This window comes from Guyanagaster necrorhizus, assembly GCF_019112545.1.
Source record: "Guyanagaster necrorhizus MCA 3950 unplaced genomic scaffold BT62scaffold_6, whole genome shotgun sequence".
Lineage (NCBI taxonomy): Eukaryota > Fungi > Basidiomycota > Agaricomycetes > Agaricales > Physalacriaceae > Guyanagaster > Guyanagaster necrorhizus.
In genome coordinates this window covers 1,225,166-1,251,348 of record NW_025064885.1, presented here as the reverse complement: position 1 = coordinate 1,251,348, position 26,183 = coordinate 1,225,166, and the positions used below count along the sequence as shown (strand labels likewise).

At 47.1% G+C, this 26,183-nt stretch overlaps 12 protein-coding genes across 12 annotated transcripts; 4 read left to right on the top strand and 8 right to left on the bottom strand.

The window, feature by feature from the left end:
* The first annotated feature begins 116 nt into the window (after positions 1–116).
* On the top strand, positions 117–1,712 carry BT62DRAFT_945371 (uncharacterized protein). Its single transcript, XM_043187942.1, has 7 exons — positions 117–148; positions 207–227; positions 285–443; positions 492–613; positions 668–763; positions 818–1,222; positions 1,273–1,712. The coding sequence occupies exons 1-7, from the start codon at positions 125–127 to the stop codon at positions 1,589–1,591; spliced, it is 1,146 nt and encodes a 381-aa protein (XP_043042762.1). The 5' UTR covers positions 117–124; the 3' UTR covers positions 1,592–1,712.
* A 21-nt stretch (positions 1,713–1,733) lies between these two features.
* Positions 1,734–3,493, bottom strand: BT62DRAFT_674131 (uncharacterized protein). Its single transcript, XM_043181830.1, has 11 exons — positions 3,334–3,493; positions 3,240–3,277; positions 3,129–3,180; positions 3,048–3,079; positions 2,948–2,999; positions 2,809–2,899; positions 2,700–2,757; positions 2,568–2,644; positions 2,415–2,514; positions 1,891–2,360; positions 1,734–1,843 (listed from the first exon to the last, which is right to left on the bottom strand). Exons 1-10 carry the CDS (start codon positions 3,362–3,364, stop codon positions 1,923–1,925), a joined length of 969 nt encoding a protein of 322 aa, XP_043042761.1. The 5' UTR covers positions 3,365–3,493; the 3' UTR covers positions 1,734–1,843; positions 1,891–1,922.
* Positions 3,494–3,505: 12 nt separating this feature from the next.
* On the bottom strand, positions 3,506–5,416 carry BT62DRAFT_945369 (cystathionine gamma-synthase). The gene is made up of 12 exons (XM_043187941.1): positions 5,215–5,416; positions 5,034–5,161; positions 4,927–4,974; positions 4,687–4,871; positions 4,607–4,631; positions 4,472–4,557; positions 4,406–4,419; positions 4,276–4,352; positions 3,926–4,219; positions 3,819–3,872; positions 3,659–3,769; positions 3,506–3,601 (listed from the first exon to the last, which is right to left on the bottom strand). The coding sequence occupies exons 1-12, from the start codon at positions 5,312–5,314 to the stop codon at positions 3,539–3,541; spliced, it is 1,185 nt and encodes a 394-aa protein (XP_043042760.1). The 5' UTR covers positions 5,315–5,416; the 3' UTR covers positions 3,506–3,538.
* Positions 5,417–5,546: 130 nt separating this feature from the next.
* Positions 5,547–9,020, bottom strand: BT62DRAFT_1053666 (uncharacterized protein; the record flags this gene model as incomplete). The annotated part of the gene is made up of 16 exons (XM_043178545.1): positions 5,547–6,317; positions 6,373–6,504; positions 6,552–6,565; positions 6,618–6,809; positions 6,872–7,096; positions 7,153–7,261; positions 7,317–7,420; positions 7,531–7,567; positions 7,621–7,775; positions 7,823–8,207; positions 8,257–8,268; positions 8,319–8,604; positions 8,658–8,718; positions 8,768–8,804; positions 8,856–8,885; positions 8,937–9,020. 16 exons carry the CDS (start codon positions 9,018–9,020, stop codon positions 5,547–5,549), a joined length of 2,634 nt encoding a protein of 877 aa, XP_043042759.1.
* Positions 9,021–9,240: 220 nt separating this feature from the next.
* Positions 9,241–10,059, top strand: BT62DRAFT_929232 (uncharacterized protein). Its single transcript, XM_043185682.1, has 3 exons — positions 9,241–9,761; positions 9,815–9,886; positions 9,936–10,059. The coding sequence occupies exon 1, from the start codon at positions 9,279–9,281 to the stop codon at positions 9,621–9,623; it is 345 nt and encodes a 114-aa protein (XP_043042758.1). The 5' UTR covers positions 9,241–9,278; the 3' UTR covers positions 9,624–9,761; positions 9,815–9,886; positions 9,936–10,059.
* On the bottom strand, positions 10,019–13,598 carry BT62DRAFT_929230 (WD-repeat-containing protein). The gene is made up of 14 exons (XM_043185681.1): positions 13,552–13,598; positions 13,395–13,505; positions 13,075–13,340; positions 12,713–13,025; positions 12,301–12,660; positions 12,064–12,244; positions 11,918–12,015; positions 11,677–11,871; positions 11,453–11,623; positions 11,185–11,403; positions 10,997–11,128; positions 10,508–10,939; positions 10,114–10,455; positions 10,019–10,058 (listed from the first exon to the last, which is right to left on the bottom strand). Exons 1-13 carry the CDS (start codon positions 13,585–13,587, stop codon positions 10,153–10,155), a joined length of 2,817 nt encoding a protein of 938 aa, XP_043042757.1. The 5' UTR covers positions 13,588–13,598; the 3' UTR covers positions 10,019–10,058; positions 10,114–10,152.
* Positions 13,599–13,657: 59 nt separating this feature from the next.
* On the top strand, positions 13,658–15,874 carry BT62DRAFT_929229 (peptidase M18, aminopeptidase I). The gene is made up of 8 exons (XM_043185680.1): positions 13,658–13,827; positions 13,881–13,942; positions 13,992–14,091; positions 14,142–14,346; positions 14,397–14,619; positions 14,666–14,752; positions 14,807–15,223; positions 15,279–15,874. Exons 1-8 carry the CDS (start codon positions 13,702–13,704, stop codon positions 15,469–15,471), a joined length of 1,413 nt encoding a protein of 470 aa, XP_043042756.1. The 5' UTR covers positions 13,658–13,701; the 3' UTR covers positions 15,472–15,874.
* BT62DRAFT_929228 (Brix-domain-containing protein) lies at positions 15,280–17,002 on the bottom strand. The gene is made up of 7 exons (XM_043185679.1): positions 16,955–17,002; positions 16,716–16,905; positions 16,557–16,666; positions 16,373–16,505; positions 16,066–16,321; positions 15,942–16,012; positions 15,280–15,883 (listed from the first exon to the last, which is right to left on the bottom strand). Exons 1-7 carry the CDS (start codon positions 16,955–16,957, stop codon positions 15,738–15,740), a joined length of 909 nt encoding a protein of 302 aa, XP_043042755.1. The 5' UTR covers positions 16,958–17,002; the 3' UTR covers positions 15,280–15,737.
* A 219-nt stretch (positions 17,003–17,221) lies between these two features.
* On the bottom strand, positions 17,222–19,482 carry BT62DRAFT_929227 (glycosyltransferase family 57 protein). The gene is made up of 12 exons (XM_043185678.1): positions 19,338–19,482; positions 19,210–19,288; positions 19,138–19,153; positions 18,906–19,083; positions 18,699–18,852; positions 18,569–18,640; positions 18,258–18,510; positions 18,061–18,206; positions 17,872–18,008; positions 17,726–17,823; positions 17,601–17,676; positions 17,222–17,550 (listed from the first exon to the last, which is right to left on the bottom strand). The coding sequence occupies exons 1-12, from the start codon at positions 19,466–19,468 to the stop codon at positions 17,253–17,255; spliced, it is 1,638 nt and encodes a 545-aa protein (XP_043042754.1). The 5' UTR covers positions 19,469–19,482; the 3' UTR covers positions 17,222–17,252.
* A 151-nt stretch (positions 19,483–19,633) lies between these two features.
* On the top strand, positions 19,634–20,025 carry BT62DRAFT_1002840 (uncharacterized protein; the record flags this gene model as incomplete). Its single annotated transcript, XM_043176880.1, has 3 exons — positions 19,634–19,680; positions 19,735–19,826; positions 19,880–20,025. The coding sequence occupies 3 exons, from the start codon at positions 19,634–19,636 to the stop codon at positions 20,023–20,025; spliced, it is 285 nt and encodes a 94-aa protein (XP_043042753.1).
* A 165-nt stretch (positions 20,026–20,190) lies between these two features.
* Positions 20,191–21,545, bottom strand: BT62DRAFT_917851 (uncharacterized protein; the record flags this gene model as incomplete). The annotated part of the gene is made up of 2 exons (XM_043184062.1): positions 20,191–20,238; positions 20,289–21,545. The coding sequence occupies 2 exons, from the start codon at positions 21,543–21,545 to the stop codon at positions 20,191–20,193; spliced, it is 1,305 nt and encodes a 434-aa protein (XP_043042752.1).
* Positions 21,546–22,214: 669 nt separating this feature from the next.
* On the bottom strand, positions 22,215–24,687 carry BT62DRAFT_929226 (uncharacterized protein). Its single transcript, XM_043185677.1, has 5 exons — positions 24,209–24,687; positions 23,981–24,150; positions 22,622–23,927; positions 22,317–22,575; positions 22,215–22,262 (listed from the first exon to the last, which is right to left on the bottom strand). Exons 1-3 carry the CDS (start codon positions 24,585–24,587, stop codon positions 22,629–22,631), a joined length of 1,848 nt encoding a protein of 615 aa, XP_043042751.1. The 5' UTR covers positions 24,588–24,687; the 3' UTR covers positions 22,215–22,262; positions 22,317–22,575; positions 22,622–22,628.
* Positions 24,688–26,183: the final 1,496 nt, after the last annotated feature.

Below are 26,183 nucleotides of genomic sequence, written 5' to 3'. Positions count from 1 at the left end.
AACAAACATCTTGTCAAGTTCCTGAAACACTGGCCGGAGTCGGCCCGAACTCTGCCGTGAGATCACGTGAATAATGTGCGCGCGATTGAAGTTTGATCGGGTTGTTTGTCTTCAAACTCACTTGATGGAAAAATACAGCGCGTATAGAGTAGGTGCCAAAATGTTCATTTTTGAATATCATCGCTTAATTGCTTCAAAATCAATAGGACCCGGGAACTGGAATCCAGGTTCATGTCTCGTGTCCTCAATATCGGTCTCCAGTTCTAAGCACTTTATTGACTTAGCCTTTCCTCGCTCCAGTCGCCCCTCCAAGTCCGAACGGAGACATTTTGGCAAAGACCGTGCTTCCCATCAGATATTTTGTTGGGGCTGTTCGAATGCTTCTGGTTTTGCTCATTCTAGGCCTATATCTGATATTGGTAGAAGGGATATGCTTCATCTTCGTGAGTTCGTTTCAGCTATACGAATTTACAGTACTGATTGATCATCAGAGACCTGTTGCGCCTTTGTACCGTATCTTGGCTCGGCTGTTTATAGCATTGTTATCACGCCTAGCGCTTTTGAGCGCCGGAATCTTTTGGATACACGTGGAACACGTCAAAAGGAGGCGAGGGTAAGTATAATGCCTGCTACGTGTGTCCCTGTGGTTGCTAAGAGTTTGCAGCAGGCAAACTCAAACCTCCGACCAATGGAATCCACAGCCTGGTGATGTAATAGTTTCCAACTGGGTCTCCTGGATTGAAATCCTCTGGCTTGCTTTCAGGTAAACACCAGAGTCCTTATTGCGAACCGAACTTTTCATTATCGTTTACTTCAGGTTTAATCCGGTCTTTGTCCTTCCTGTTCCTGCTTCGTCGGCCTTGACTTCTGCACCATCTAAATCATTAGATCCCATATCACGCACACCTGGGCGGCGAACGGGAACCGGATTAGCTAATGTGTCGGTGTCAACAAGGGCTCCGAGGGAAAGAATCCCTATCATTGGATTTCAGCGTCTTTCGTTACTGAATATGCTTCGCCAAACTGGAAATGTCCCACCATACAGATTGGCCCCAGGCTTGGCTCCCCAGAGTCTCGAAGCTATCCGATCGACTTCTGATCGGCCCATCGTCGTGTTTCCGGAATCTACAACGAGTAACGGAAGAGGACTAATCCGTTTTTGCGACGTTTTCAATCAAAATATTCCAGTACAAGGATGGCAGGCGTTCGTCATGTGTGTTCGGTATGCTCCTATCCCTCTTTTGATACTTTCTCCTCATCCGCATTCCACAGATACGATACTCCAACAATACTGTCGTCCACCCTGTCACACTCCATTCCAGCAAGATCGCTAAATCCACTGCCTCAGGTGTTTAATATGGCCACGTCCATTACGCCGCCGACCGTTTCAATTCGGCTACTAGCTCCGTCAGAATCTCCTGGTTCCCCAAATTTCCTGGCTAGTGACGTCCTTGCCGGATCGCACAACGATCAGCTTAGCGAAGCATGCGCTGTTTTGATTGCGCAACTTGGAAAGATGAAAAGGATCGGGATGGGATGGGAAGATAAAGCGAATTTCCTGGAGTTCTATTGGGGTAGACGCAGTTCGTAATCGATGTAGAAAAACACAGCGGAGATACTTGTAACAACGAAAGCTATTACGGCAGGCGAGAAAAAACCTTCAAGGTGGACCTATGTGTGGTAAGGTGATGATAAATAGATGACCTATAACTACCGTCCAGAAGAAACCATTCTACGCATAATGAAAAAAATCTGTGATTTAGCTTTACAATTCCGAGTCCAATCGTGAAGTATGATGCGAATTCCTGACGTGATGAAAGACAACGAGGAAACCATTTCGATGCTGGAAAGCATGAGATGGATGGGCTACCGTTGAAAAGAGTAACTCACAGTGAGTTCTAGCAATTAATACGAGGGAAGAATCAATGATATGCGTATCTGGAGTCATTGTACCACCGACGATATTCGGCGTCGTCGTAGTCTGAAGATAGATAATAATAATCCGCAGGAGGATGTGAAGCGGTGTGGTGGTAATGGTCGTAGTTGTAATCGTAGTCATAATCACGGCATGGTTCGTCTCGTCCTTCATGTCGGTATGCACAACACCACTCTCTGGAATATTCCAGGACGGGATATCGGTCCTGAATGCGAGGCAAGTACGGTCCTTGGTCCGTGTTATACGATGAACAGGAGGGATATGAGTGAATGGGGGAGGGATAGCGCATTGGAAGGGTGCGGTTGGCGCCCGGAGAACGAGCCGCCCTACGTCTGTCGTCCCTGCCCAGATATGCGAGGTGACGCCGTACAGGAGAAGAACTTCGCGAGTAGGAAACTTCCTTTGCTTCCCTAAGATAGGACGGCTGCACGGAATGAGGTGAGGGCATCAAGGATCAGAACACTGTCTCCTTCCACACCTTTTTGATATAGACTTTGACTGGTGCACCTCCCAGGATTTGCCCGTTGAGTTTTTCGACTGCTATTTCTGCTTTGTCAAAAGAGGAGAATTCTATGAATCTGTTCCACACCATCAGCGAACATGACAAGAAGGGATCTGTGAACAAAAGGACCCTCTGGTATGGTTATTCCTGTCGATATCGCAGTACACGACATGCTGCCCTGAAAGTCTCCCGAAATCTTTGAGTTCCTGCTCAATGCCATCATAAGATGATGGTTTGAGGAATGGTAGCCCATAATCACACCTGCCAACAAATGCGACGAGGAATGCCGGTAACAGTGACTGGAAATCGCATGACACCTCTGTTACTTTGTGCATCAGGCAAGTGCGACGATGATGTCAAGCACAGTGACCTTGAAGCACGTTCATGCCTGACAAAATCATTGGCATCGGCGAGAGCTGCTACGTCCTTGCGCAACGGGTGCGCAAATTCAATAATGATGCCTTGCGAGAGGTGAATGCTCAGTCAGTTTGCATGGCGTCAAAGCTCACGTCTACCGAGAAAGTCCTTTTCTTTGAACGTTTTCAGTACGGTTCTCGCGTCCTGGAACGGCATTAGAACGCCTTACACGAAGCAAAGGAAAGTACACACGTCGAGAGACGCGAATTCGACAAAGCCATAGGCTGTCCGCTCATGAGCATGAAACGTCAAACGTACGACAGCGTCGCTCACTGTGTCCCGACACGATCTTTACTTCAGTTACTTTACCGTAGGGTGCGAGGAACTGCCATCGAATAAATGTTGAGCTGTTTTATCAATAGTAAGTCCCCAACCAATACTCACCGCCTCGATTTCGTCCTCTGAGGCAGTTTCGGGAAGGTCTGGCGCGGTAGAATGAGACCCATCCTCTAACAAAGGGAATAAAAGGGAAGCCAACCTCGCAAATAGAGTCTCTTGGACGGAAACATGATAAAGAGTGCGGGCAGGAGATGAGGGAAAAAGAGAGAGAACGGAAACGGCAACTGAGCATGAAAGACTGGTAAGTAAATTAGAAGACCTATCAGTTTGGACGCATCATCCGTCCTGGACGATGGCAATCTCCATGTGGACTAGGTGAAAAATACGTCTATATTTCAGGTGTGCTATAATCTACTCTTAATAGATGCTACCTTCTGGAGTCCAACTCGCAGCCCATCCTTGAGATCCTGCAATACATGGTCACATATTTATGAAGACTGCGGAGAGGAATTAAAAAGACATACTTCAGCATCTTCGACTCCAACGCTAATCCTGATCAGCCTTGGATCTTCTCTGAGATCGGCTCGAGCCCTGTACTCAATAAGTGACTCTACGCCACCGAGACTTGTCGCAGCCTACACAACTCGAGTCAACTCATTTTCTAATCATTCAAGGATCACTGACAACAAAAAATTTCACGGTATGCGGAAGCTGGATAGCCTGCTCGGGAGTTGCCAGCTAGATAACTTGTGTTAAGTGAATGTTCAAACGGAGAGAAAAGCAGGCAGTACTTGGATAGCAAATGTGCCATTCCATCCGCCTTCCAGTTGGTATCTAGGTTCGAACCCTCTTGCGTCCTTGGTCTGCAAGGACGAATGCCAAACCTTGGTGACGAGTCCTCCTGGAACGCCGTCGAATGTCTGGCCTGCCGGTGTTCGTTCGGCTGACTGGAGCCACTTTGCTAGAACAGTCGCCGTCTCGGATTGTCGAGGAACTCGAAGATGCAGAGTACGCAGAGAACGAAGCAGCAGCCAGGCCTCAAGAGATCCTAACACGTTCCCAAGGTATGTCCTATCATGCTGCAGCTATACATAGAGCCAAATCAGACACTGTCGCAAAATGAACGAGAGACGGGGCTGACAATTGTCCATTCGTCCAGTGTTTTTACAACAAGCACGCCACCCAGGAGATCGGAGTGACCGCCAAAGTATTTGGTCGCTATCAACTTGGTTGAGTCCTTAGCACCGCTGTTATCGTTTTAATTGATATACCTGAGTGAAGGATGCTTATCGAAAGAATGAAGAACAAACGTGCCGAGGAAACATAATAACACATACCAGTCTGCACCCCATTTGAATGGATACTGAAGAGGTGGTGGCGCAAAAGTGGAGTCTACCAAAAGTTTTCCTCCGGCTTTGTGAACCTATTGCATCGTTTGGTAATGACGGCCTTCGAGGGCGTAGTGACTATACCTTGTCAGCATAATAACTGATGTCCCTAGAAACAGAAGTGACAGTCAATGGTAAACCTGGGAATGAAGAACAACGAGGACCTTGATTCTCCTGTTGGGTTCAGAGGCGTCTCCAACCAGCACAGGTCACCGGGCTGGAACTCATCATCAAGGTCAATCATCTCCAAGTTTACATCTCTGCTTTTGCTATAGACTTCTATAGTAGAATGGCATCCAAAGTAGCCTCCGTTTATTGCAACACGCTTGGGTTTGAAGAAAACGAGCGCCTGGAAGTCAGGGATGAGAAGTTATAAAGAATGCATACTGAGAAGTGTATCGTACTGCATACGCAGCAGACAGCCCAGACGCGTAAGTAAGGGCATGGCCGTCCTTTCCAAGAACATGGGCATCAGTATGGCCTGTATTCCATCATGTCTTAATGGACATACGTTGATTTTACTCAAAATGTGTTCGGCGCGAGTGCTAACTTCCTGGGTGTAGCGAGAATACACATGTCGCTCCGGGTTCTTGAAGTCCACATTGTCTAGTCTTTCTTCTGGAGAGACCGCCTTGAATGCTACATACGCGTCACCTATCATGCAGGTTCAAAAGGGATCACTGATTACTGACTGGATGAAACAGAAATGGACGGAGCCACCTCAGCCCCACCGCTTGGATGTACAGCACCATCACCGTGAATGAGGACAGTGCCACTAAGTTTGGTACTCATGATAGAACGGGCGAAGGAACGGGGGTCGACGGAGTATCTTTGTGATAAATTTTTGCAACAGTTGCGCAATCGACATGACTCGACCCTCGGAAGGAATTCGGATTCAAGTTCGGCCGGTGGTCATTTTTTGTACAAAAATATCTAGTGTGGCAGTTCACAATAGGTATGTACGTGATTATAGGTACCAGTAATATAGTGCTATAATAATATATGCTCGATGGCGACAGTGTAATTACATGTCCCCGCTTGCGTCGTGTTCCAGCAATCCTGAATCCCGCATGAAAGACTTCCACTGCTCATCTATCCCCGAATCTCCCGACATCATCATCCCAAGATCCACCAGCTTCACCGTAGTAGCGTCGTCTATCAGAGTATCGGCGGTACCATTCACAGAATACAGGTTTGAGGGCAAAAATGAGGAATCGAGATCATGGTAAAATGACGACGGCGCCGATCCGTTTAACTCTGGCATAACACTATATAATGGATAGATGGACGACGGCGACGACTGTTCTGAATGGTTATTCAAGATAGTAGGTGACTGTGTGAACACAGACGGAGCAGCAGTAGAAGAGATTGCTTGTGAGTGTGCTTGTTCTTCAGAAGTAGGCGGCACGAGGGGCCTATGCGGTGGAGACGAACGTGGATGCTGCGAAGGAGGTAGTAAGGACAGATACTCGACCAAAGATGGATGCACATCTGGAATGCTATTAGATGGGCTTGGCGCTTGACTGTCCTTCTGATGAACTTCGCGAGAAACGGACATAGCATTGTGAGACGGAGGGTTTGGAGAGTTTATGACAGGCGAAGATGAAGGCGTCTTCCTGTTCACTCCTCTCGAAGACATAATTTTGCTAAAGAGTATTCGCGTTTGCCCACCGAACAAGGCTAACTCGTCGTCTCCGTAATCTGAGCCTACTGGAGCACTAGGCGGTGGAGGATTTCCAGAACGGAACTGGGAGTATATCTGGAAGGCCTTGTTCTTGAGTGCGTACAGGATACCCTGAGAGGGATTGTGGTCAATAAACGTTAATTCTGCACGGGGATAGGACACGCACAATACCGCTTCTTGCACGACGAGAATGGTGAGATCCCTTCTCGAATAGATCACAGGCAAGTCCTAATTCAATGAAGGCGTTTGCTGCCATGCTAGAAGACGGGGAACGTGTTACTATGGAGCCCACTATAATCTGGGGACAGTCAAGAAGACAAAATTAAGTTGAAATTGACGACATACCGCTGCCGAAAACACTTCACCGAATATCAGACATCGTCTCGAGAAGACATGAATTATGAGACTCACGATGGGTCCAGACACCCCACCACCTACAGCACAATTCCGGGAAGCGGTCATAATAGTTCAGACTGGACTTGATTACACCAGAGGCACATCGATACGCAGCTAGGAACGAGGGCGCATAAGGACTCCGAAGAGGGTTGATGGGGTGATCAAGCATTGCCTGAGCAAAAAAGCTGCGGTGAATGTACAGAAGAGCTTTGCATACATCGAGTCAGTGCTCCGAGTAATCGAGATGGCGAGAAGAAATGGTAACGCACTGACAGTGCGGTATTGTCCCAACAAACAACCATGCATGAATGCAGAAGGAGAACAGTTTTCATCCTCTGGATTCACAAACACGTTAAGATGTGGTGGTAAAACCTTCTCTCGGACTTTGCGATCTAAATCAAGGATAGTTTGGTAGTTTGGCGCCTCCGCCGTAAGCGTTAATTCAAGGATATCCGAGAATATTTCCTTGCAGAATTCATATTTCCACTGATAATCTGTTTGTCCGTTCCGTGAGAATAGGAACTTCAGAGATGTACATATGAAGTCGTACATCCAATCTTGGGTTCCCCATTTTCATTCAAGGATGCCTCATCATCTGTCGGGTATTCACAGTCAACATAAGATAAACGAATGGAGGGAGGTCGTCCGAGGGCAATGCTCTATTCCATCTCGAATCAGAACCAGCAAATGTAAGTGAGGGAGTGGTAGACATACATTGAATAGATCTGCGCAAAAGATTTCATAGAATAGAGACCTGCGACGTTGCACCGTCTTGGCGTCCATTTTCCATCTGGCACTGTCCCGATCTGTAATCTTCACTTTAGAACATATTGAAGCAATGAGGCCCGATATGCATACGTAACCCTAACTGCAGCCCAGGCGGAGAATAAGCGAAATAGAGAAGAGATTCTAGCCTTTGAACGCACACTTTGAGCCAATTTGGCGCCAAGAGACATAATATTCCACTAAAAAAAGTCCTGGTTATGGTTTAATGAGAATGACGACAAGACCGTGTTACCGTGCTGTCCATAGTATATCGCTTGCCTCCCATACCGTGATAAGATGCTATGAGGACAATAGCTTGTACTGTGGCTATCTCTGGGGAATCAAAGAGTGAGCGTAAAGATAGTGCAGCACGGCTCAGATGATAATAATGCTCGGATTCATAATTATCTATGCTTAGTGAGATAAAGACATGTTTCGAGGTGTAGACGACGTACACGGCTCCAGTGTCAAGTCAACCAGGGACCCAATGGCGAAAAATATGAAAAGAACAGCAAGCTTATGTGATGATATTGTTTGAGCAGCTGAAACAGCGCCATTTTTACGTTCCCTGGCACACCGGTATATCGGTGTTAGTATGTCGTCAACTATTTCGTCACGTTGTACGGGTCGAAACGACCAAGCAGCATGCTCGAGGTATGTTTCACACAAGGCCCAAGCCCGTGGCCTTTCTGGCAGATGATCAATAAGACTATCCAGAGCTTTTTCCCAATTCACACCGCCATCAGTAGTGAACGGAAAAGAATTTGAAAGACGGGCAACTTCCAAAGGAATGGGCGGATAGTCGTCTTCAGCACAAGTCATCTCCATATCAGCACCAGCCTGTAGATTGACCATGAATGAGATTCTCAGAGTTTGAGAGGTACCATACCAAGAATAGAGTCTACAAAGAAAGTGAGCGTGAGAAAAGCACAGTGGTATATACAACCTGACCTCCGAGCCAGCTGAACGACCGAAGTACTTAGCTTCGCCATGATCGCCTATTGTCAGGGTACCCAAAGCATCGATAGCATCGACGGATAGATCGGAAGAGCGCTTCTCTGGTGCTTTGCCATTCTCCGGACCAAACTTGATCGCCAGAAGATCGTCTCGCAACAGTATATGACACTCGCTGGAAACACCGGCTTGAAATATGGCCAGAGCGTCTTCAAGTTGTCGTATGCGTTGGCCCATTTCTGAGATTTTGTTGTGCAGTTGGGTTGTATCTGCAAGAACGAATCTGGTTTTGAAGAGGTCTAGACCTATAATACCAAGATGTTGCAAAAACTGTACCTGGTTCCCTGGCCCGTGGATAGACTCCCATTGGGGCAGATGGATGGACAGCCTCGACGAACTAAAAAGACATTATAGTCCAATACGATGGATACAACACAAAATCGCACTGCATGAGCTACATGGCAGCTTCTTGTCGCATTTGAGCTGCGCGCATGGGTACGATCAGCGACAATCCCACTAAGAACACCGTCAAACCTTCAGTCTTCTACATTCAGCGCAGGATATCTAATATATCATAAAAATGAGAAAAATATGGATAATGAGGATATTATGCACTTCTCCCCGGGCGCGTCTGGCGTCAATATCATCGTCGTGAGAAGAGTGCTTGCGCGACGTCCGTCTGGAGCTGTCGACAGGCATGACACTATCAGGGCAGAAGGGGGGAAGATGATGATGGGCTGATTCACCGCTCCCGAGAATCGTTGGGTCAGCAACCGGCTACAGACTATTTTTAAACATCGGGCCGGAGATCGGCATGGGATCGGCAACGATGGGCTTGGGTTTCAAGCACACGCAAATATGTACACGTGATCGTGTTTTATCTGAGACAATTCCAATCTCCAAGTAGTTCTCGTTTATCGTCGACCACCAGGTTCAAGACCATCGTCTGCCATTGTCATGGTCGCATATTTCGCTCTATACACTAATTTCATGGTCGTTCTGGCCCTGGCGTGCTCAGTCCAGACCCTTTCCATCTCTAAACGCGATCCTTTACCTACCAAGTACATAGCAGCACATCCGCTGGGTGTATCGTATCTCTTCCATAGTCGTGATGGATGGACCACCTACAACGCTTCCAACTCCCCTTCGAGGTCTGACAGTGATGAAGAAATGGACAGTGGGCTAGTAAAGAGGTCCGGGAAGGCGGACAAGAAGCTAAAGTGGAACAAGAAACCCAAGGGGAGCAAAAAGCTCAAGGTAAAGACCGGACAAGCACGAATTTTTGAAGGCCTTTTCACCTAGCATCGTAAGGCCATCATCACCTGGAAAAGCCCCCAGTTTTTCACAGCGTGACTCTGACTCAATATGTTGACGGACAGGTATACTGGTGAAGACCTTTTGAACCCTAGTTGTTGGCCTCAGTCAGTATGGACATCAACAGTATGCATGATCGCCTTTATGTATTTACTGTGTCGCTCATCGGTTCTCTCCAGGACCAACCTTTGTCAGCGGTATTACAGAAATAGGATGGGAAGGCCGCCCAAAGTGTTTTGACTTCATTGAACGTGAGCCTCACAGTCATTCTTCTTGGCTTCTTTCATGAGCTCCTCTTAGTCTGCAATGGTCCCAATAAGTGCATCTTTTGTCGAGTCGTGGTTATCTGTGCTATGGGGACCCAAGTAAATTTACACACCTTTTCTCTTGCCTTTTTCTGCTCAACACGCCGCAGTTTGTACACTAAACCATTAGACTTGTAAGCATACGATTTATATCCATCAGCAAGCAAATGTACCACCACACATACTACTTAGTAATATATGCATGTAGATTGTCATGCCTTGATCACAACGCGTTTGCGTTTTCTTCCTTCCGCTACTCTGGCACGGACTTTTTCCTCGTCCATACTTTCTCCCTCGTAGAATTGTACACTCCGGTCATGGTCATTCCGTCGGCGCATGTACTGTAAGGCCGCCAGATTATATGAGATAGTATCTTTCTGTCGCTGGAGAGCTCCACGTAAATGTTTGCGGAGAGGAATGAGCGCAGTCCGCATAATACGATTGGCTACGATCTGGTGGTGGTGGGTTCGGAGTAAGAAAAACAATATACGGGATACGAGAACGATGTTCCACTCCTAGGGAAATATCATGAATCGGCCAACGAGTGATGTCAACACGTGTACTAACCTTCTGCGCCCATATGTTGAGGTAATTCATCAAAGAAACCACTTTACCAAATGGCAAGACCAGCAAAGCGTCGTGCAGCGACGTACTCTGGACCTTTTCCACGACCCGGAGGACGTAAGCCTCGGGCTCGAGATCATATGCAGCTAGAATGGGGTTACTGGCAGGTGGCTGCAGCCTCATGGCATCGTCCTTCGATAACCGTGCCATTGCGTCCTCGTATTCTTGGGAAACTCGCCGCTCTTCATCGGCAAGCGTGAGAGCCTCCATGATACGCTCTCCGTCCATAAGCGTTTCTGCAGTCTGTTTGGTGACCACCGTCGCTTCGGCTTGATTAGCTGTTTCATCATTCCCGGAGTCGCGATTCAATGAATCAGCTATCCCATTTTCGTACATATTCTCGAGTTCCCTTTCTCGCTCCTCCTCCAGAAAGAGCTAGGAACCATTATCAGTGGGGCTGGAGTTGCACGACAGGTGTCACAAACTGCCTACCGGCTCGTCAAGTTTCTCCCATACACGAATTGACTTGTCATGTGAGCCAGTCACCACGAAGTTGCCATGGTGGCTTAGGACAAGTGCCCATACTTCTCGGTGGTGCCCCTCGAGCTTCTGGATGTTTTCAAACTGAACGGCATTCTGGTCGGCAGATAGAATACGGCGAAGAAACAACCGTTGCGCACCTTATCACCATCCCAGTATTTCAGCATGCTGTCTTTCCCAACAGTCCAGAAATAATGTGACTGATGCTCAAAGGCGACTTGCATGACACTTTCATCATGGGCAAAGATCGACTTGTGGCAATCCCCGAAATCAAGACCCCAGATCTTCACGTTCTTGTCGGCAGAACAGGTTACAATCAGTTTGGAATCGTGTGAAATGTCCATGGACAAGACCGGAAGCTGGGTTGTCTTTTAGGGGATTCAACGGCTAGAGACCGAGATTGCGAACCTTATGACCATACAAAGAGAGAAAGAATTTGAGGGAATCTTGATAGAAAACTTTGACCGTCGAATCCAGTAGCGAAACTGCGAGTAGTTTTCCATTGGGACTGTACCGCACGGACAAAACATCGTCGGTCATCTTAAGTGTTCTTATATGAGTCAGAGTCAAAGCCCTAGTCTGAGATATACCACATCAGTAAACGTATGATTGGAGAGCTGAGGTAAACAGACTTGATCTTCCCTAGGTTTCTCCTCAATATCCCAGAATTTCACATCCTTATCTGCGCTCCCACTGGCCACTGCATGTCCATCAGCACGGACATGTAAAGACCAAACAGTGCCAGAGTGCGCATTTATGGTTTCGATGAGAGAAGATGAGGCGAGATCATATATCAGAATTTCGCCATTTTTGGTCCCGACGACAACCTGCGAAAAGGTCAGATATGAGTAGTGATGAAGAAGCATGACTGACATGGCGATCGCCAGGGAGGAAAGTACTACAGATTGCGTGTCCACAATCCATGGTACGTATGCACGAGTTTGTTTTCACGTTCCATATTTTCAACGAGCCTGGGGAGCTGTCACTGATAAGTAAATGCAAACAACACTGAGACGTACCATTTGAGGCCGATGATAATAATTGATCATCTGAACTCAAGGATAGCGAACGTATATCTGTCCTATGGCCAGGTACGTCTACTGAGAACATTCGGATAGCTTCTGTGGGGCCTTCTTTCGACTTCACAGGCGGTGGGATATTATGCACCTCTATGGCATTTGAAGAGAGAGCAAGCAATATCTACACAGCGGATCAGAATCAGGCATATCGCAAACTGTGGAAACTGGAGGACAGACTTGGACAGCTTTGCCTGCAGAGTCTTCTCCGCCAAAATTAAATGACCTTATTTTACCGCTAGCTCGCACAACGACGTGAGGCGTGAACAAGTCAACCAGCGCAACGCCTTTTTCCTCCGCGTCTTCATTTACATCGACCTTCCCTTCTTTTTCCAGCTTTTCTTTCTTCTCCTTGGTTCTTTTCTTTCTTCGGGCTTGTTTCTTCAGTACCTCCTCCTCTGTCCGTATCCGGAAAACCTCCACTGCACGATCATGGGACTGGACAGCAAGGTAGGGTTTTGAAGGGTGGAAAGTAATGCCCGAGACACGGTGATTAGAAGAAAGTGGGAGACTCGATAGCGGCGTGATCATTTTTGAAACCTGCATGGTTCTAAATAAAATGCAAAAGCAATCAACAGAAATAGAACCATACCTCTCCAGAGTCATTCTCTTTCAGTCCTCCTAACAAGGCGTCATGATCAATTTTCCATGCTTTCAGCTCCCCTTCACTGCTTCCGGTGAAAATCAAGTTTTGATCCGCATTCAAGTCCATGGACCAGACATCTGAACGATGGGCAATCACTGTTTGGACGCAGTGCTGTGTTGACAGATCCCAAAACTTCAAAAAGGTGTCCTTTGAGATAGTGAGAAGAAAATCAGAGAGCGAAGCATTCGAAGTGGATGGCAAATTGTCGGCCGCTTTGACGAAGCGAATGGCAGTTATTTGATCACGATGTCCACGAAGACTGGACAGCCTAAGTGAAGTATTTCATGATGCAGAGAATAGAGACTCACCGGAAAAGACCAGCCTCGGCTACGACGTCCCAAACGATGAGATCTGTGTCCTGCGACCCTGAAGCCAAACGAGTTCCTTCCTCATCGAAAGCAAGAGCCATGATAGACTTCTTGTGACCGTTGAACGTGGATATAACCGAGCCACTTCCTGAATTCCACAAACGAATAGAGCCATCAGCATACCCGACTGCAAAGGTTTCTTTTCGGGGTGATCGAATAATACAAGTAACTTCTGCTCGATGTCCGGTTTCGTGCCACATTGCAATCTGTAGAATGTTGTTGATAATATTAAAAAAGAAAAGAATTTATCTGTGACATGCCATTTGACCCTTTTTCACATCCCATACGAGCACATCTTCAAGGGCTGGGACGTACGCGAGCTTGCCATCGTAGACAGAATTTGACGAAGCACTGCATATCAAACCAAAAGCCTAATGATAGCTCAGCAGCTTTCCCATACATTTAGTAAGAGCTTGCCTGTGTAGGCCCGTGTCGAAGATAACTCTGCACCATCTGAGGGTAGAGGAAAAGCTGAAAATTTGGAGAAAACTATTTTTGGATGCCACGTGACTTGATCGACATTATCCTGTTCGTCATCATTGCCAGCGACGACCACAACAATCTAGAATGATGATGTACCCTTCCAGTCCGGAAGCTGCGACCCGTCTGCTTGCCTTCCTGAACGCATCGCCGACGCCCTTCCATGCCGTTCACAACGCTGCAGTCCGCCTTGAGACTGCTGGTTTCCGAAAGGTATTCGCTTGATATCGGTACAATATCTGGAGGTTCTAATTGAACTGCTGTAGCTTCGGGAGCTAGGCAACTGGGACAAAGAGATCAAGGCTGGTGGGAAGTACTATTTTATTCGGTACGATACATTTTTCCTGTTCCAGCATCGCGGACTAAAGACGAAATAGGAACCAAGCAGCTCTTGTCGCGTTCACTCTCCCTCCACAGTGGCAGTACGGTTCCGGTCTCAGCATTATTGCGACCCACGTCGACAGTCCTAATCTACGAGTGTGTACAGTTACCATGGCACGTCCGCGCTGCTCAGCGTTCATTATCAGGTCAGACCAGTCTCAAAGAAGGCCAAGGCCGGTTTCCTGCAAGTAGGTGTCGAGACGTACGGCGGAGGAATATGGCACTCGTGGCTAGATCGTGATCTCTCTTTGGCTGGACGCGTCGTCGTGGCTGACTCCACTGGGACCTTCAATTCTCGATTGGTCAAGATCGATAGGCCACTTCTCCGGATTCCAACCCTCGCTATTCATCGTGAGTAGCTTTAAATTGAGCCCGGAAATTCTTCTTGACAGAAATTTTAGTGGACAGGAATGTGAATGATAGTTTCAAGTTCAATCAAGAAACAGAATTCGTTCCTATTCTCGGTCTTATCGCAAACAAGTTGAATAAATCCCAGGACTCCACAGACACACCACCCACAGAGAGCAAGGCTTCAAGTATTCAAACCAATCATCATTCACAACTACTGTCCGTCATTGCCGGAGAGCTATCTGTCGCCCCGGAAGAGATCCACGATTTTGAATTGTATGTTCTGACTCTTCGATGTCTTCTTCCTTTTGAATGTTGATAGGTCATTGTATGACACGCAACCATCAGTGCTAGGAGGCCTGGACAATGAATTTGTTTTCAGTCCGCGTTTGGACAATCTTTTCTCCTCGTAAGTGTATTGTCACCAGACTACTGTGTTCATGCTGAGCATCATTTCTTCTAGATTCTGCGCAGTAGACGCTATGTGCGAGAGCGTCTCTGTTCAAAACATACCAAACGCTGATGGGAACGTAAACTGCATCGCTCTTTTCAATCACGAAGAGATCGGAAGCGTCTCAATGTCTGGTGCTGAATCCAACCTCATACCTTCCCTCCTCAGTCGGCTCTCTCCCACACCAGGAGCACTTGCTTGCTCCATCGCTAAGTCATTCCTGATTTCTTGTGATATGGGGCACGCCCTACACCCCAATTTTGTCTCAAAGCATGAAGAAAATCACACACCTTGTATCAACGGGGGTGTCGTTATCAAGACGAACGCCAAACAACGCTATACCTCGGATGCAGTGAGCTCGTTCGTCGTTAAGCAGCTGATCGAGAAGAAAGGCGGTAAGGTCCAAGAATACGAAGTCAGGAATGATATGTCAGTGCTTCAACATTAGATACAATGTTATATGCCTAATTTTGTTATCATGCAGGTCTTGCGGGTCTACTGTAGGACCTCATCTGTCTACCATTGGCATGCGCACTGTCGACATCGGCCTTGCTATGTTGTCCATGCACTCTATTAGGGAGACTGCGGGGTCTCATGACGTCCAGAATGCCATAGACTTGTTTACCTCATTCTTTGAAGGCTTCGCAAAGCTGGACAAAAGTTTGACAGTGGATTGAGTTCCACACCGGCTATGTGGAGTTGGGAATGACTGTTCACTTGGGGTTGCACAGACAGAAATACCAGAGAATATCACCATCGATCAATCCTGGGCTCTGCATACGCAATATCAGTTCAGATGCTCAATATACTGTGTGATACTAATCATCCAAAGGTACCCCAACGGACTTATGGCATGGGAGCCTGACGATGCTCAATACTCATCGCCTAAAGGTATCCCCGATGCCCTGCTATCACCTCTGATGAACAAAAACAAGATGCGACATCATCGTTTCGATTTCTTGCCGGGACCTGGCCTTGAACTTGAATCAGACAGCATGTTGCGTTTCTTCGCCGTCCGTGAGTAATGTGCCAAAACCCATTCCCGTTCGGCCTCCGACTGTTCAATTGTGCCTTGTCGGATCTCATAGGCTGTTCCAAATCATCAACAAAACAAGGTCCCAGCAGAGTGCAACCTGATGACACATACGCTTCATCTCAAAGCGAGGTCCAACTTCGGCAAGTTGCACCTGTCGGGGTATCTTCACAAAGACATGGTGCCTGGCTTTCGTTCAGATGGGAATGTCTACAAAAATACGGCAATGCGCTCTTACCGGAACGATATGAAGTCGTCTTCATTGGCAAATGTCATCACCCGTTTACTATCCTCCTTGGGGACTGGGAACAGATATTTTAGGACGTCTCGTACACGTTCTCCAAGTTTTGATGAGAAGTTTTCGAAAATAAGATGCGGATATTGTTCAGAGACAGTGGAGTTTTGATATGTCGCTATATCGTGTCGAAGAGCTACGTTACTCAGTGTAAAGTAAACAGTGGGCCCATGAGGAAAATGAGATATAATCATGGCGTCTAAAAGCATTATTAGTCACTGCTTCGAACCTGAGTTCAGTAAAGATTTACCTGGTTTACCGCGATGCTCGTGCAGAACTATTAGGTCTGTAACGTCATTTGCGCGACAAGCGTCCGCCAGCTCCTTAACAACGTAGTTTCCGCGATTGATTCGGTGAGAGTTCGGGAAGACCAGCCGTACTTCCTAGGTTTCGACGTGAATACTGTTGCCACAAACAAAGCAAGGATTACAAACTTTGGAAAACTGGAGGAGCTTGGATGACGGGTCCCGAGATGTCGTAATGACAATTTTCGGGTCTGAGATACCGGCACGGGAATACTCATTATCGATATGTGTAGTGGGATCTACAGATGATTTCAGTGATAGTTATGCATACAGCCATCTCGGACACACCTGTCTGAGCCTCGTCAAATTCGAGCTCCTTGCCCAGCCTCTTTGCATCCTTTTTCAGCTCCGTCGGTAGCGACTTTCCATTATGAAGGGCATCTTTCAGCTGTTGCTTCCGTTCATATGTTTGCCGCTCCTGCGCTTCTAGGGACTTTGCATAAACATATGAACGTCGTTCTCGAATTTGACGACGGAGCTAAGAAAACAATGAGTAGGAACCGAGAATTGTAACTGTCGGCACTTACCATGATGATGACCGTCGTTGAGGAGTTTAGGAAACTTGAAGGAAAAAAGGCAAAACTTTTGGCAGCCACGTGGTTAAAAAGCCGGTCCTTTTCGGTCCGCTGGCTTGCTGACCTTCGAATGGTTTTTATTCAGCTTCTATCAACCTTCGGCACCTTCCTCTTAATCAGTTACATCCAACCAAGAAACTGCGGTTGTCTTCGTCTCTTCGGTACCGTTCGGCGTATACGATTACGGTCTTGGTTATCGACAGATGATAATGCCGGTGCCATTTTTATGCCACAAATGCATACAGTTGTATTAAATTTTACTAAGCTGGCTTTGATATGTTGACTCCTCGTGCAAATATATGTATACTAAACGCAAGAAACCCCAGACCAGTCCTACAGCACAATATACGCTAGTAGTCATAAGCGGCAGAAATTGCATTTTGTCCAGGGACGAATCGTCACAAGATATGTCTGAAGAAGAATCACAGTGCTGCGTATACGCCGTGATCATTGGGTAAAATGACACAAATAGCTGGAGCAGAAAGAATCCGCAAAGATATAGCTTCTCGAGGACATCAAGAACCACGTAGAACAGTGACTGGGGCAACCTTGGGGACAACATGTCAATTGAGAGCCTATTTCAACGGACGAAGCTCACTCATAAACGCGGCGTGATAGTGGTTGGTATACGAAAAGGAGCCATAACGTAGAATATAACACTTCAATCAGGGACTCTAGAAGCAAGACGTTAGAATACGATGGGAGCGGTATTAGCACACCCACCAGCCGGAGTAAACAGAAGAGGAAACAGAGAAAATATCCCTGATACGGTGGCAATTATAAACGTCCGAAAATATGCTTGCCTTTCTGCAGCAAGTAAGCTGCACCAAATTCAGCACTTGGCGCAGGGTACTGTTTCTAATACTGACCTGAGAGGAACAAGGACCAATAATACTGCTTTCTCGTGAACATGCCAACCAAACAAGTATGACGAATATCCACAAAGCGTCAGCGCGGTCAAGAAGGATTTATATGTCGGATTGGACCACAGTTTCAGCAACACGATCTGCATTAATATCGGTTAATCCGGAGGTAAAGGAAATGGGGGGAATGCGAACCGATTGAAAGGCAAGCGTCAGCGTAAAAGTATGAATAGGTTGAACATTGGGTAAAACAGCAAAAACCGTGTCTCCAACGAGTCCTCGTGACGCAGATGCAACACCAGGTTCATTGATAATTATGTCTGCACCGACCCTCTGTGCATCTAGTAGAGCTGAGTCAGTATGAGTAGTCTATGCAGCACAGGAAATATTACATCGAAGTAGAACTCGATCAGTAAATGTTACAAGGGCCCACACGTTTGGAGCCCAATACGCGTGGTTGAGTCCACGAGTGAATGGAAACAAACGGCTAAGAAGTTGTGGCAATTGCCCCATGACAAGGAAGGGTCCCAGAGACACCAAAAATACAGCAATGACCGAATTGGCCAGCAAAAGGAAGTTCTTGATTTGGATGTCTCCCGAGGAAGAAAAACAAAATGATCTAAGTAGATAGAAAAAATATGCCGGCTGAAGTGAAAGGTGTCAGCCGAAGAGCTCGGATAGCAGAGATGGACGGCGCCCGTACTGCGAGATACATGTAGATGTGCTTGAAGTTTAGAAGCACAGCGAAAAGAATACCGCTAGCAAGTCTGTTTCCCTGTGCGGCCGCGCAGAATCTTAATACAAAGGTGACAAGAGAACGGTGAGAAACGAACGTTGCGGGCCATAAGAATAGACCAAAGCAAGATGCCAAACATGAATCCGTTGTATTGAAAGTGCATATGATCGACTATAAGGAATCCAGGGTGAAGAAACAAGGAAGCAGATATGATTCTTTGCATCCTTGGGTCGACAGCATCTCGTACGAATCTGAAGTGCATTGACGTGAGAAGGACTTCCGACAAGACGATTAATCACGGTACCTCAATAGAGCTACACCAAGAACCATTTCTGTAGCTAGAACCGTGCAGCGCTGGTATGCAATGACAGACCAAGAGTCGTAATTTAGATTATGCAAATCGACGATTTTGGGATCTATGAAATAGGCCGGTATGGAAAGTAGTTTCTCAAAATATGCAAAGAACGGGGGATAATCGAGTGCTAGATTAAAATTGAAAATGACGTATGGTTTCCATGGGGTTTTTATGCACTCACTCCATTCTGATGTCGTCTAGCGTACGTGAATGTTATTCATATCGAATACAGAAAACGGCCCCGAATGCGTACATCATAATACCATTGGGAGATCGGAAGCGAATGAGTGATGGCCAGCCAGTTCCTATGGACCTCAAAGTCTGTTGAACGACTGTTTCGTGGGCGTTATCAGCGTTCTTGCTCTGATATTTTTCACGTACTAGGCTGGGAATAAGAGTAGCTTCAACGAAGTCGAGAATACGAGCACATCCCACTCGGGGGGCTGCAAATGCCACCACGGAGATGTACGAGCTTCCGAACTGTTATCTTTGGATTCTGTAGTTGGAACCATGCGTTGGATAAGAGGCCGAACACAAAGGAAATGATTGAAGAACAGTTGCCAGTCGGGAGTCTGAGCTTGACCACACCCGTGACACGTGGCAATTCACGTGCATAAACTTTCGAATCAGATCTCGGGCCGGTTAACATCTCAACAAGTACTTCGCTCACATCGAACATGGAGCAAGCAGCGATTGCCAACGCGAATGCCAGGACAGCTTCAAGGTGAGGTTGGCTAAGGATATATTTGGACTAGGAATTTATAGAATGTATTGGCAGGAGCACACTTGCGCAGCTTGTTCTCTTCAGTCTGTCTCTCGGCATCCTTCCAATATCATCATACTTTTTCTCACTGAAATATGTCTGGAATGGTATGCTCATCTGGACTATCTTCAAGGAAATTTTACCGTTTTCGATTTTTTAGGTAACTCAACATGGGCGGCAATCACAGCTGTTGCTGCCGCCAACGTCGTTCTTGTCGCTTACATCTTCGCTTCCTTACGAGACGATGTCAAACCTATCGACTCGAAAACACCCATTAAAGATCCTGAAACCAGGAAAGAACGCTAACTGTCCCATCATTGCCTATGTGTACAGCCTTGAAAAGGTCTCGAGTCAGAGGTGCTAAGTACAATAAAATTACAATTAATTCAATGTCTAGGGTCCTTCCACCCAGTGGAATTATCTTTAAACTATGGAAAGACTTGATCCCGATGTCAAATCACCACAAACGATCTAAACGGCATATCCCCACTGAACCACCGTTTCTCCGAGGGTACCCGCCTGTTCTGATATCAGATGTAATTCAAAGGTCAACGATGAATGCGGCTGACCGACCGGGCGCCGTATGAGGATGATCGTCCTCCAGTGTTACGTGCTGTAGTGGTACCCGATGTAATTTTCGACCGCACGATTGCCTTGGAAGTATATGCAGATTCGCTGCTGGTGATGCGATGCGAGGGCAGCTGTGATTGCCCCGTAAGAGTGCTTCGATTGATTCGGATACCAGGTGGGTGGGTTTGAAATGACCGGACCAGTGGAGAAGCAGGTGGGCTTTGAAATGAGTGCATACTTGGGGAAGCAGGGGGACTTGGGAATGACCGAGCTATTGGAGAAGTAGGGGCGCTCTGAACACTATAGAACATAGGAGCACGAGCCCGACTCCGTTCATTTATGTCTGGGCTGTGATAGAATGTAGGAGTACGCGGTGAAGTCGGGGGTGTGCTGAACGTAGGCGTTCCGGTGGGGGTGGTGTCGCTGGAATAAGCTGGGGAAGGGGGTAAGGGAACGATGGTAGGAGTGGGTAGCAGAACAAGAGGTTTGAGATTCTTCTTTCGGATCCGGAGAGGTGGCGGTGAGGGAAACAAGGAAAGAAATGGCTCTGTCTCGTGTACATCGTCTAATTTTGAGCTTGGACGACGAATATTGGCTTCGGAAGAACTACACGACAAGGATTCCTTGACATAGGGTAGATGAGACGTGGATCCAGTCAAATGATAACGATTACGAAGAGAATGGGTCGAAGGGTCGAGGACGGCGTCAGCAATTATTTGCTTAGACCTAGGTTTGCCTTTGGGGGCCATCGCGCCATTGCCCCGCATCTCCAAGGCTGTGGGCTGGGTAGATTTCCTCTCATGCAACCCCACACCCTTGGTCCCAACCTCCAGCAGAAGAGGGTCCTCATCGATGTCCTGTAAGAATCCTTTCCATACCCCATCAAGCTGGGGAAGGCGCTTATGCGCCTCCAATACATCGTTGCTGCCCTCATCTGGGTCCTGTTCATAAGGTTGTGATGACGAGAATGCAGAGATAAGAGGACGAGCTGGCTGCATTGCGGGAGTGGCATCAAGTGGGCTTGGATCTGAGGCAGCGTCGAGGTTAAGGCTGGGCGGTCGAGGGGGGCGTGTCGGAGGTGACATAGTACCTTGGGACCTTTTCTTCATCAATGAACGTGGAAACGTAGAGAACGAAGATTTGGGTGGCAGGGAATTGTGAGTGTTAGTGGTCGACAACTTCTCATTTGGGCTGGGCGCAGATGTAGTTCTCTCCCTCTTTTTCCATGAATTTCGCAAGAATGCGACGGGCTTCATGTTGCAAAGCTGTGACTAGAAGAAGAGGAGGTTCAGCAGATTCCGCTATAACGACCATGAGTATGTCATTATATAGACGCTATACGATAACAACTCGTGCTTACCTTGATAAATCCAGACGACTCGATGTCATGGGAATGTTCTGTTCTGATGCATCGACAACCGTCCTGAGAAAAGGAAGATCAACAGAGGTGGGAGATGGAACGTATCGGGGCCGGGATCAATGAATAATTCGAAGCGAAGCTGGGCGGAATAGTCTCCTAAAAAGATCGACGGCCCACGCTGGCTTCCATAATGGGAGTCTCTTTAATTAAATTCGAAACAGTCCCGATCTCTCCTATACGGATTTGCCACCAACAACTATTGGAGGAGACCAATGCAGGTTTAGCAACGTCATGAAGAACGTTGACCCACTTCCTCTATAAACGTCGTTTGGTATTATATACCTCGCATCCGAGCCTGAAATGCGAAAACATTTAGTGTCTCTCTAGGAGTCAATCAGTGTTTCTTCAACGCAGCGAACCGACCTTCGCAGCTCCGATCCTTCTTACATCTTTACAAATACTTCCTAGAGGCGCTTAGGACGGCCCAATCCTGTACATCAGCGATTGCTCTCCTCCGAAGAGATGTCGATCAAGACACGTCGACGCGAGCGACATTCAGTATTGACGGTGAAAACGGATCAAAAGCTCGGCGGTTCTACGTTCTTTCAAGCCACTTTGGCATCAGTGTATACAAGCAAATTCAGACAACAGGAACAGAGACACTTGCCTGACAAGTCACGGTAAAAGGTGCGAGGTAGGCGCTGTCCCTTAACGCCGATAACGTCTCGGCATCTATATTCCTACCACCATATGCTCTGCATCACGAATCTATTGAAAGATGGGAGTATGTCCCTGTCACATGGATTTCCGGACGATGGGCGCTTGAGGACGCGAATCTCAGAATGGTTGCTTGCGTAACCTTCGACGTCATTTTACAATTGTTGGGGTTTACATTCTTCATGTCAATACATGAGCTCGATACGTAGCTATTGTAGCATTAGAATTGGAACTGCAGAGATGTCGCTCACTAACCTTAGATCTAATCACTGAATTGTGCTCCTTCATATATCGTTTGGATAAATGGGATAATATCGCTCTGCTTCATGAGGCGTATGTCTTGCTTAGATTTCATCGCTTCCATGATATCACGGAGTTTGTTAACCGCAGCTTCTGTCGGTAAAGGTCTTCCCTCGGCCTCCATTGCCGCTAAGAATTCGTCCAAATCATAGATGATACCGAGTGGGCCAATCTCCTTGCCCTCGTCACCAGCAGCGTTCGTATCAGAGGCGCCGTCTTTTGCCTTCTTTTGACGCTCCACCTCAGCGCAGATCGCAGGTACATCGAATTTTAAGAAACCGTAGAAGTTGAGCCCGCGCCCCCTGAGCCAATGCATAGGATCATTTTGCAGTGTAAAACACCATCCTTCACCTTGGAAGGCATCAAATGATACCTGAGGAAAAGAGGAAACATGACGTTCGCTCCATCGCTGCGTCTCTGTTCTCAGAGCGGAACCGAATGCGACTTGAGGGAAGAGTGAACACTGGTCGGGACCAGCAAAACTGGGGCGGTCCATCTCCGCGTATACGATAAGGGCGTCGGTAAGACCCTGTACAACCTTCGCGGGATTCAGAAAAGGAAGAGATGCAATAGGTATACCGCCTCCAAGTCCTGGGACAGAAATGAACGAGAACGCATTCGCGTAAGTAGCCCTCTTAGTAGCAGTGAGAAGGTAGGGATGGATGAGATCATGAAGATGAGAGAACATCTGTGGGTCAGACTTGAATAGGGTCTGCAAGTCGACGGCTTTGACGGATGTGTCCAACAAGACGAGACGCGTCAAAGCTGGACAGTCAGTCAAAACCGCCTTAACGGTTTCAATAGTGACGTTGGAGTTTCGAGACAGTTTCAAAGTGTTGATATCCTTTTTGGCTGCAGATAGTACCGAGACAAGCTGGTCGGTAGTTAAGGAAAAACCTGACAGATCTACTGATTTCGGGTTCTGAAGTACAACCTGTGTTAGAAGCGATACTCCTGCATCAGGGAATGGGTTCTGCTTTTGAAGAGTCGCCTTTATCAACACCGCTTTTGCTGGTTGCCACACCAGATTTTCTAGGTCCGACGTGTCTTCAGCAGAAATACCCTGCTCTAGGGCGGTCCCGAGGGTCAGATCGACGAGGGAAGGGAAGGGATCAGATGCTACAGAGGTATCGTGTGACGATTCATCGACGTCTTTGGACTCGAAGTCAACTATGTATTCGCCAGGCCATGCTTCCGCAAGCATCTGAAGAGTGATAAGACTTTCATCGGCGAGTGCATCAATGACGTTCTGAACAGACGCCTGAACATTTCAAAATTTCAGCATCAGAAACTACATTGAACAATACTCCTTACATCTTTGGGACCATCCTCTTTTGGGTAATACGCACGGACGTATTGTTCGGCAGATAACGGTTCCATGTCAGGTACTTCTTCAGCGGACTCCAGCCCGTTTACAGATACGAAACAGTATGCCGGCTTCAAGGGATTACTGACATCGATGACTGTGATTCCATCGTTATTATCTGAAAAACGATCGATAGAGGTCAGGAGGCATTCGTCAGGGTGAATCAGTTAACTCGCCTCCTCGTGTGCTACCCATGTCAGCGTCGAGGATAGATCCCAGAAATGTGCCACGGTGAAAATAGGGATCAGCTGGATCGTCCATGTCCGCGTTCCATGCTGAGCCCATCAAGAAGGAAATGTAACTGCAAGGAAGATTCGGCAATTCTGGTTTCTTGCGCCAACGCCCGAATTTGTTCTGTACGCGGCAGATTTCGTCAAGGACAATTTCGGCATTGTCCTTTTGCTGCAGAAGGGTCAAGAAACGGCGGGCAGCTTTCAGAGGAAGTGTGCCATAGCACCATTGGTGGTGCCACGCAGCGATGCAGCGATAGTAGGCTTTGGTGTCGCCCTTGGGGATGAGCTTTGCTATAGCGAAAACTTGATGTCTTTGACCCATCTGAACGATGGAAGGAGATGATGGTGGATCGATAAGAAGAGGCAAGGACTGCCATCGTTACTGTATAATTTGACCATGACGTCGAACAAAGAACCTTGATCCATAAACAGCAATCTCAGCCACAGATGCCAGTGAGCCATAGTCATTAGCTTAGTAAATTCTTCCAGCCTGGACTGCACGGTAAAAATGTCAAATTCTAGTTAATGAGGAGTCGCCTAGGACCACCGTTGGTGGTGCTCAACTTGCCGGATACACATGTATTGTTAGGAAACATTGGATAGTATTATGGTCTGAATTTTCGCCGCTATAAAAGTGTCTTCAGCCGACGTACATCCTTCGAATAGCCACGAAAATTGGACATGGCCCATAAACAGGGTGTCGACCCGGGAACTCAGGTTCAAACTGTCTGAAATTTCGACTGCAACATCTTCCAAGATATGGGTACTATAGGGTGATGCATAAACTGCCTGAACTTCTCACATACGAACCGGTGGAACTTGTACGCAGAAAGATGTCGTTATGATAGGCACGGTCTCTGGACGAAACCGCCCCTCGGAAAGTAGCCGCCTCAGGCTCTTCACTGGCAGGATGTAAAGTCTGCACCACGAGGGGGGTTAAGAACAAATGTCAGATCTGCAGCTGTGTCGGTGGGGATCGTGTTCCAGACCAAATGGGCAAGCCCATGCTATAAGGACTTGACAACCGATCCTGTACTTAGATGAATAAAAGACGATAGCATACTCCGCTGGACTAGACGTCAACAAGAGCAATGTCCTGTTCTTCCTATATGAGGAGAGTGGCCAGCAATAAAGCATGCAGTAGATATAAATCGGTCAGATCTTTCATATCGCTGCCAGTGTGCGGCCCCACCTCATCAAAGTGAAGAACGAGGTACACCTACTTAGATGGGTCCTCACATAGTCCAATCGGTAGACGACATCAATCATCCAGCACGATTCTGGCGTCTACTCGACCGTCTTTCTGCTTCGATACAGATAGAAGCTCAAGGTGAGGTGGATAATTATCAGTTATACTAGATTCTGATGTTGAAAAATTACGGCTATTGTCATTGATAGCGAATGTCTTGGCTTAAGTGAGTACGCCAGGAAAATATTTGGCGAAGACTTACCTCCGGCCTGATCAAGTCCGAGGTGAAGGGAATTCTTTCATGAAGACATTACAGTAACATTAATACAGTCAAGTTCATCGCTTTACTTAGTACATCGCGCGGGAAACCAATGTTTAATGATGCATTGAGGAGAGCATACGGCAAACACCATACATCAAAGAACAATGAATACGACGTTTATTAACAGCTCGTCCTTGTCGAGGATCCCACTTAGACGGGCTTAGAAGTGACGCTCGTCGCTGACTCGATCGACGAATCACTGAGATGTGGCTGTATTCCTCTCGTCTTGTAATCGTGCTTACGACTTACGGGAAGAGTTTTCGCTCGAACATAGATCCCATTTATCTGGACAAAATTATGCTGTATCAGAAATTAGAATGGTGGTCACAACTATTGCCTATCGGCATATCGATACAAGCCGTCAATGCTTTGACATGCTCGACTCATCCGATTCTCGACAGACAAAA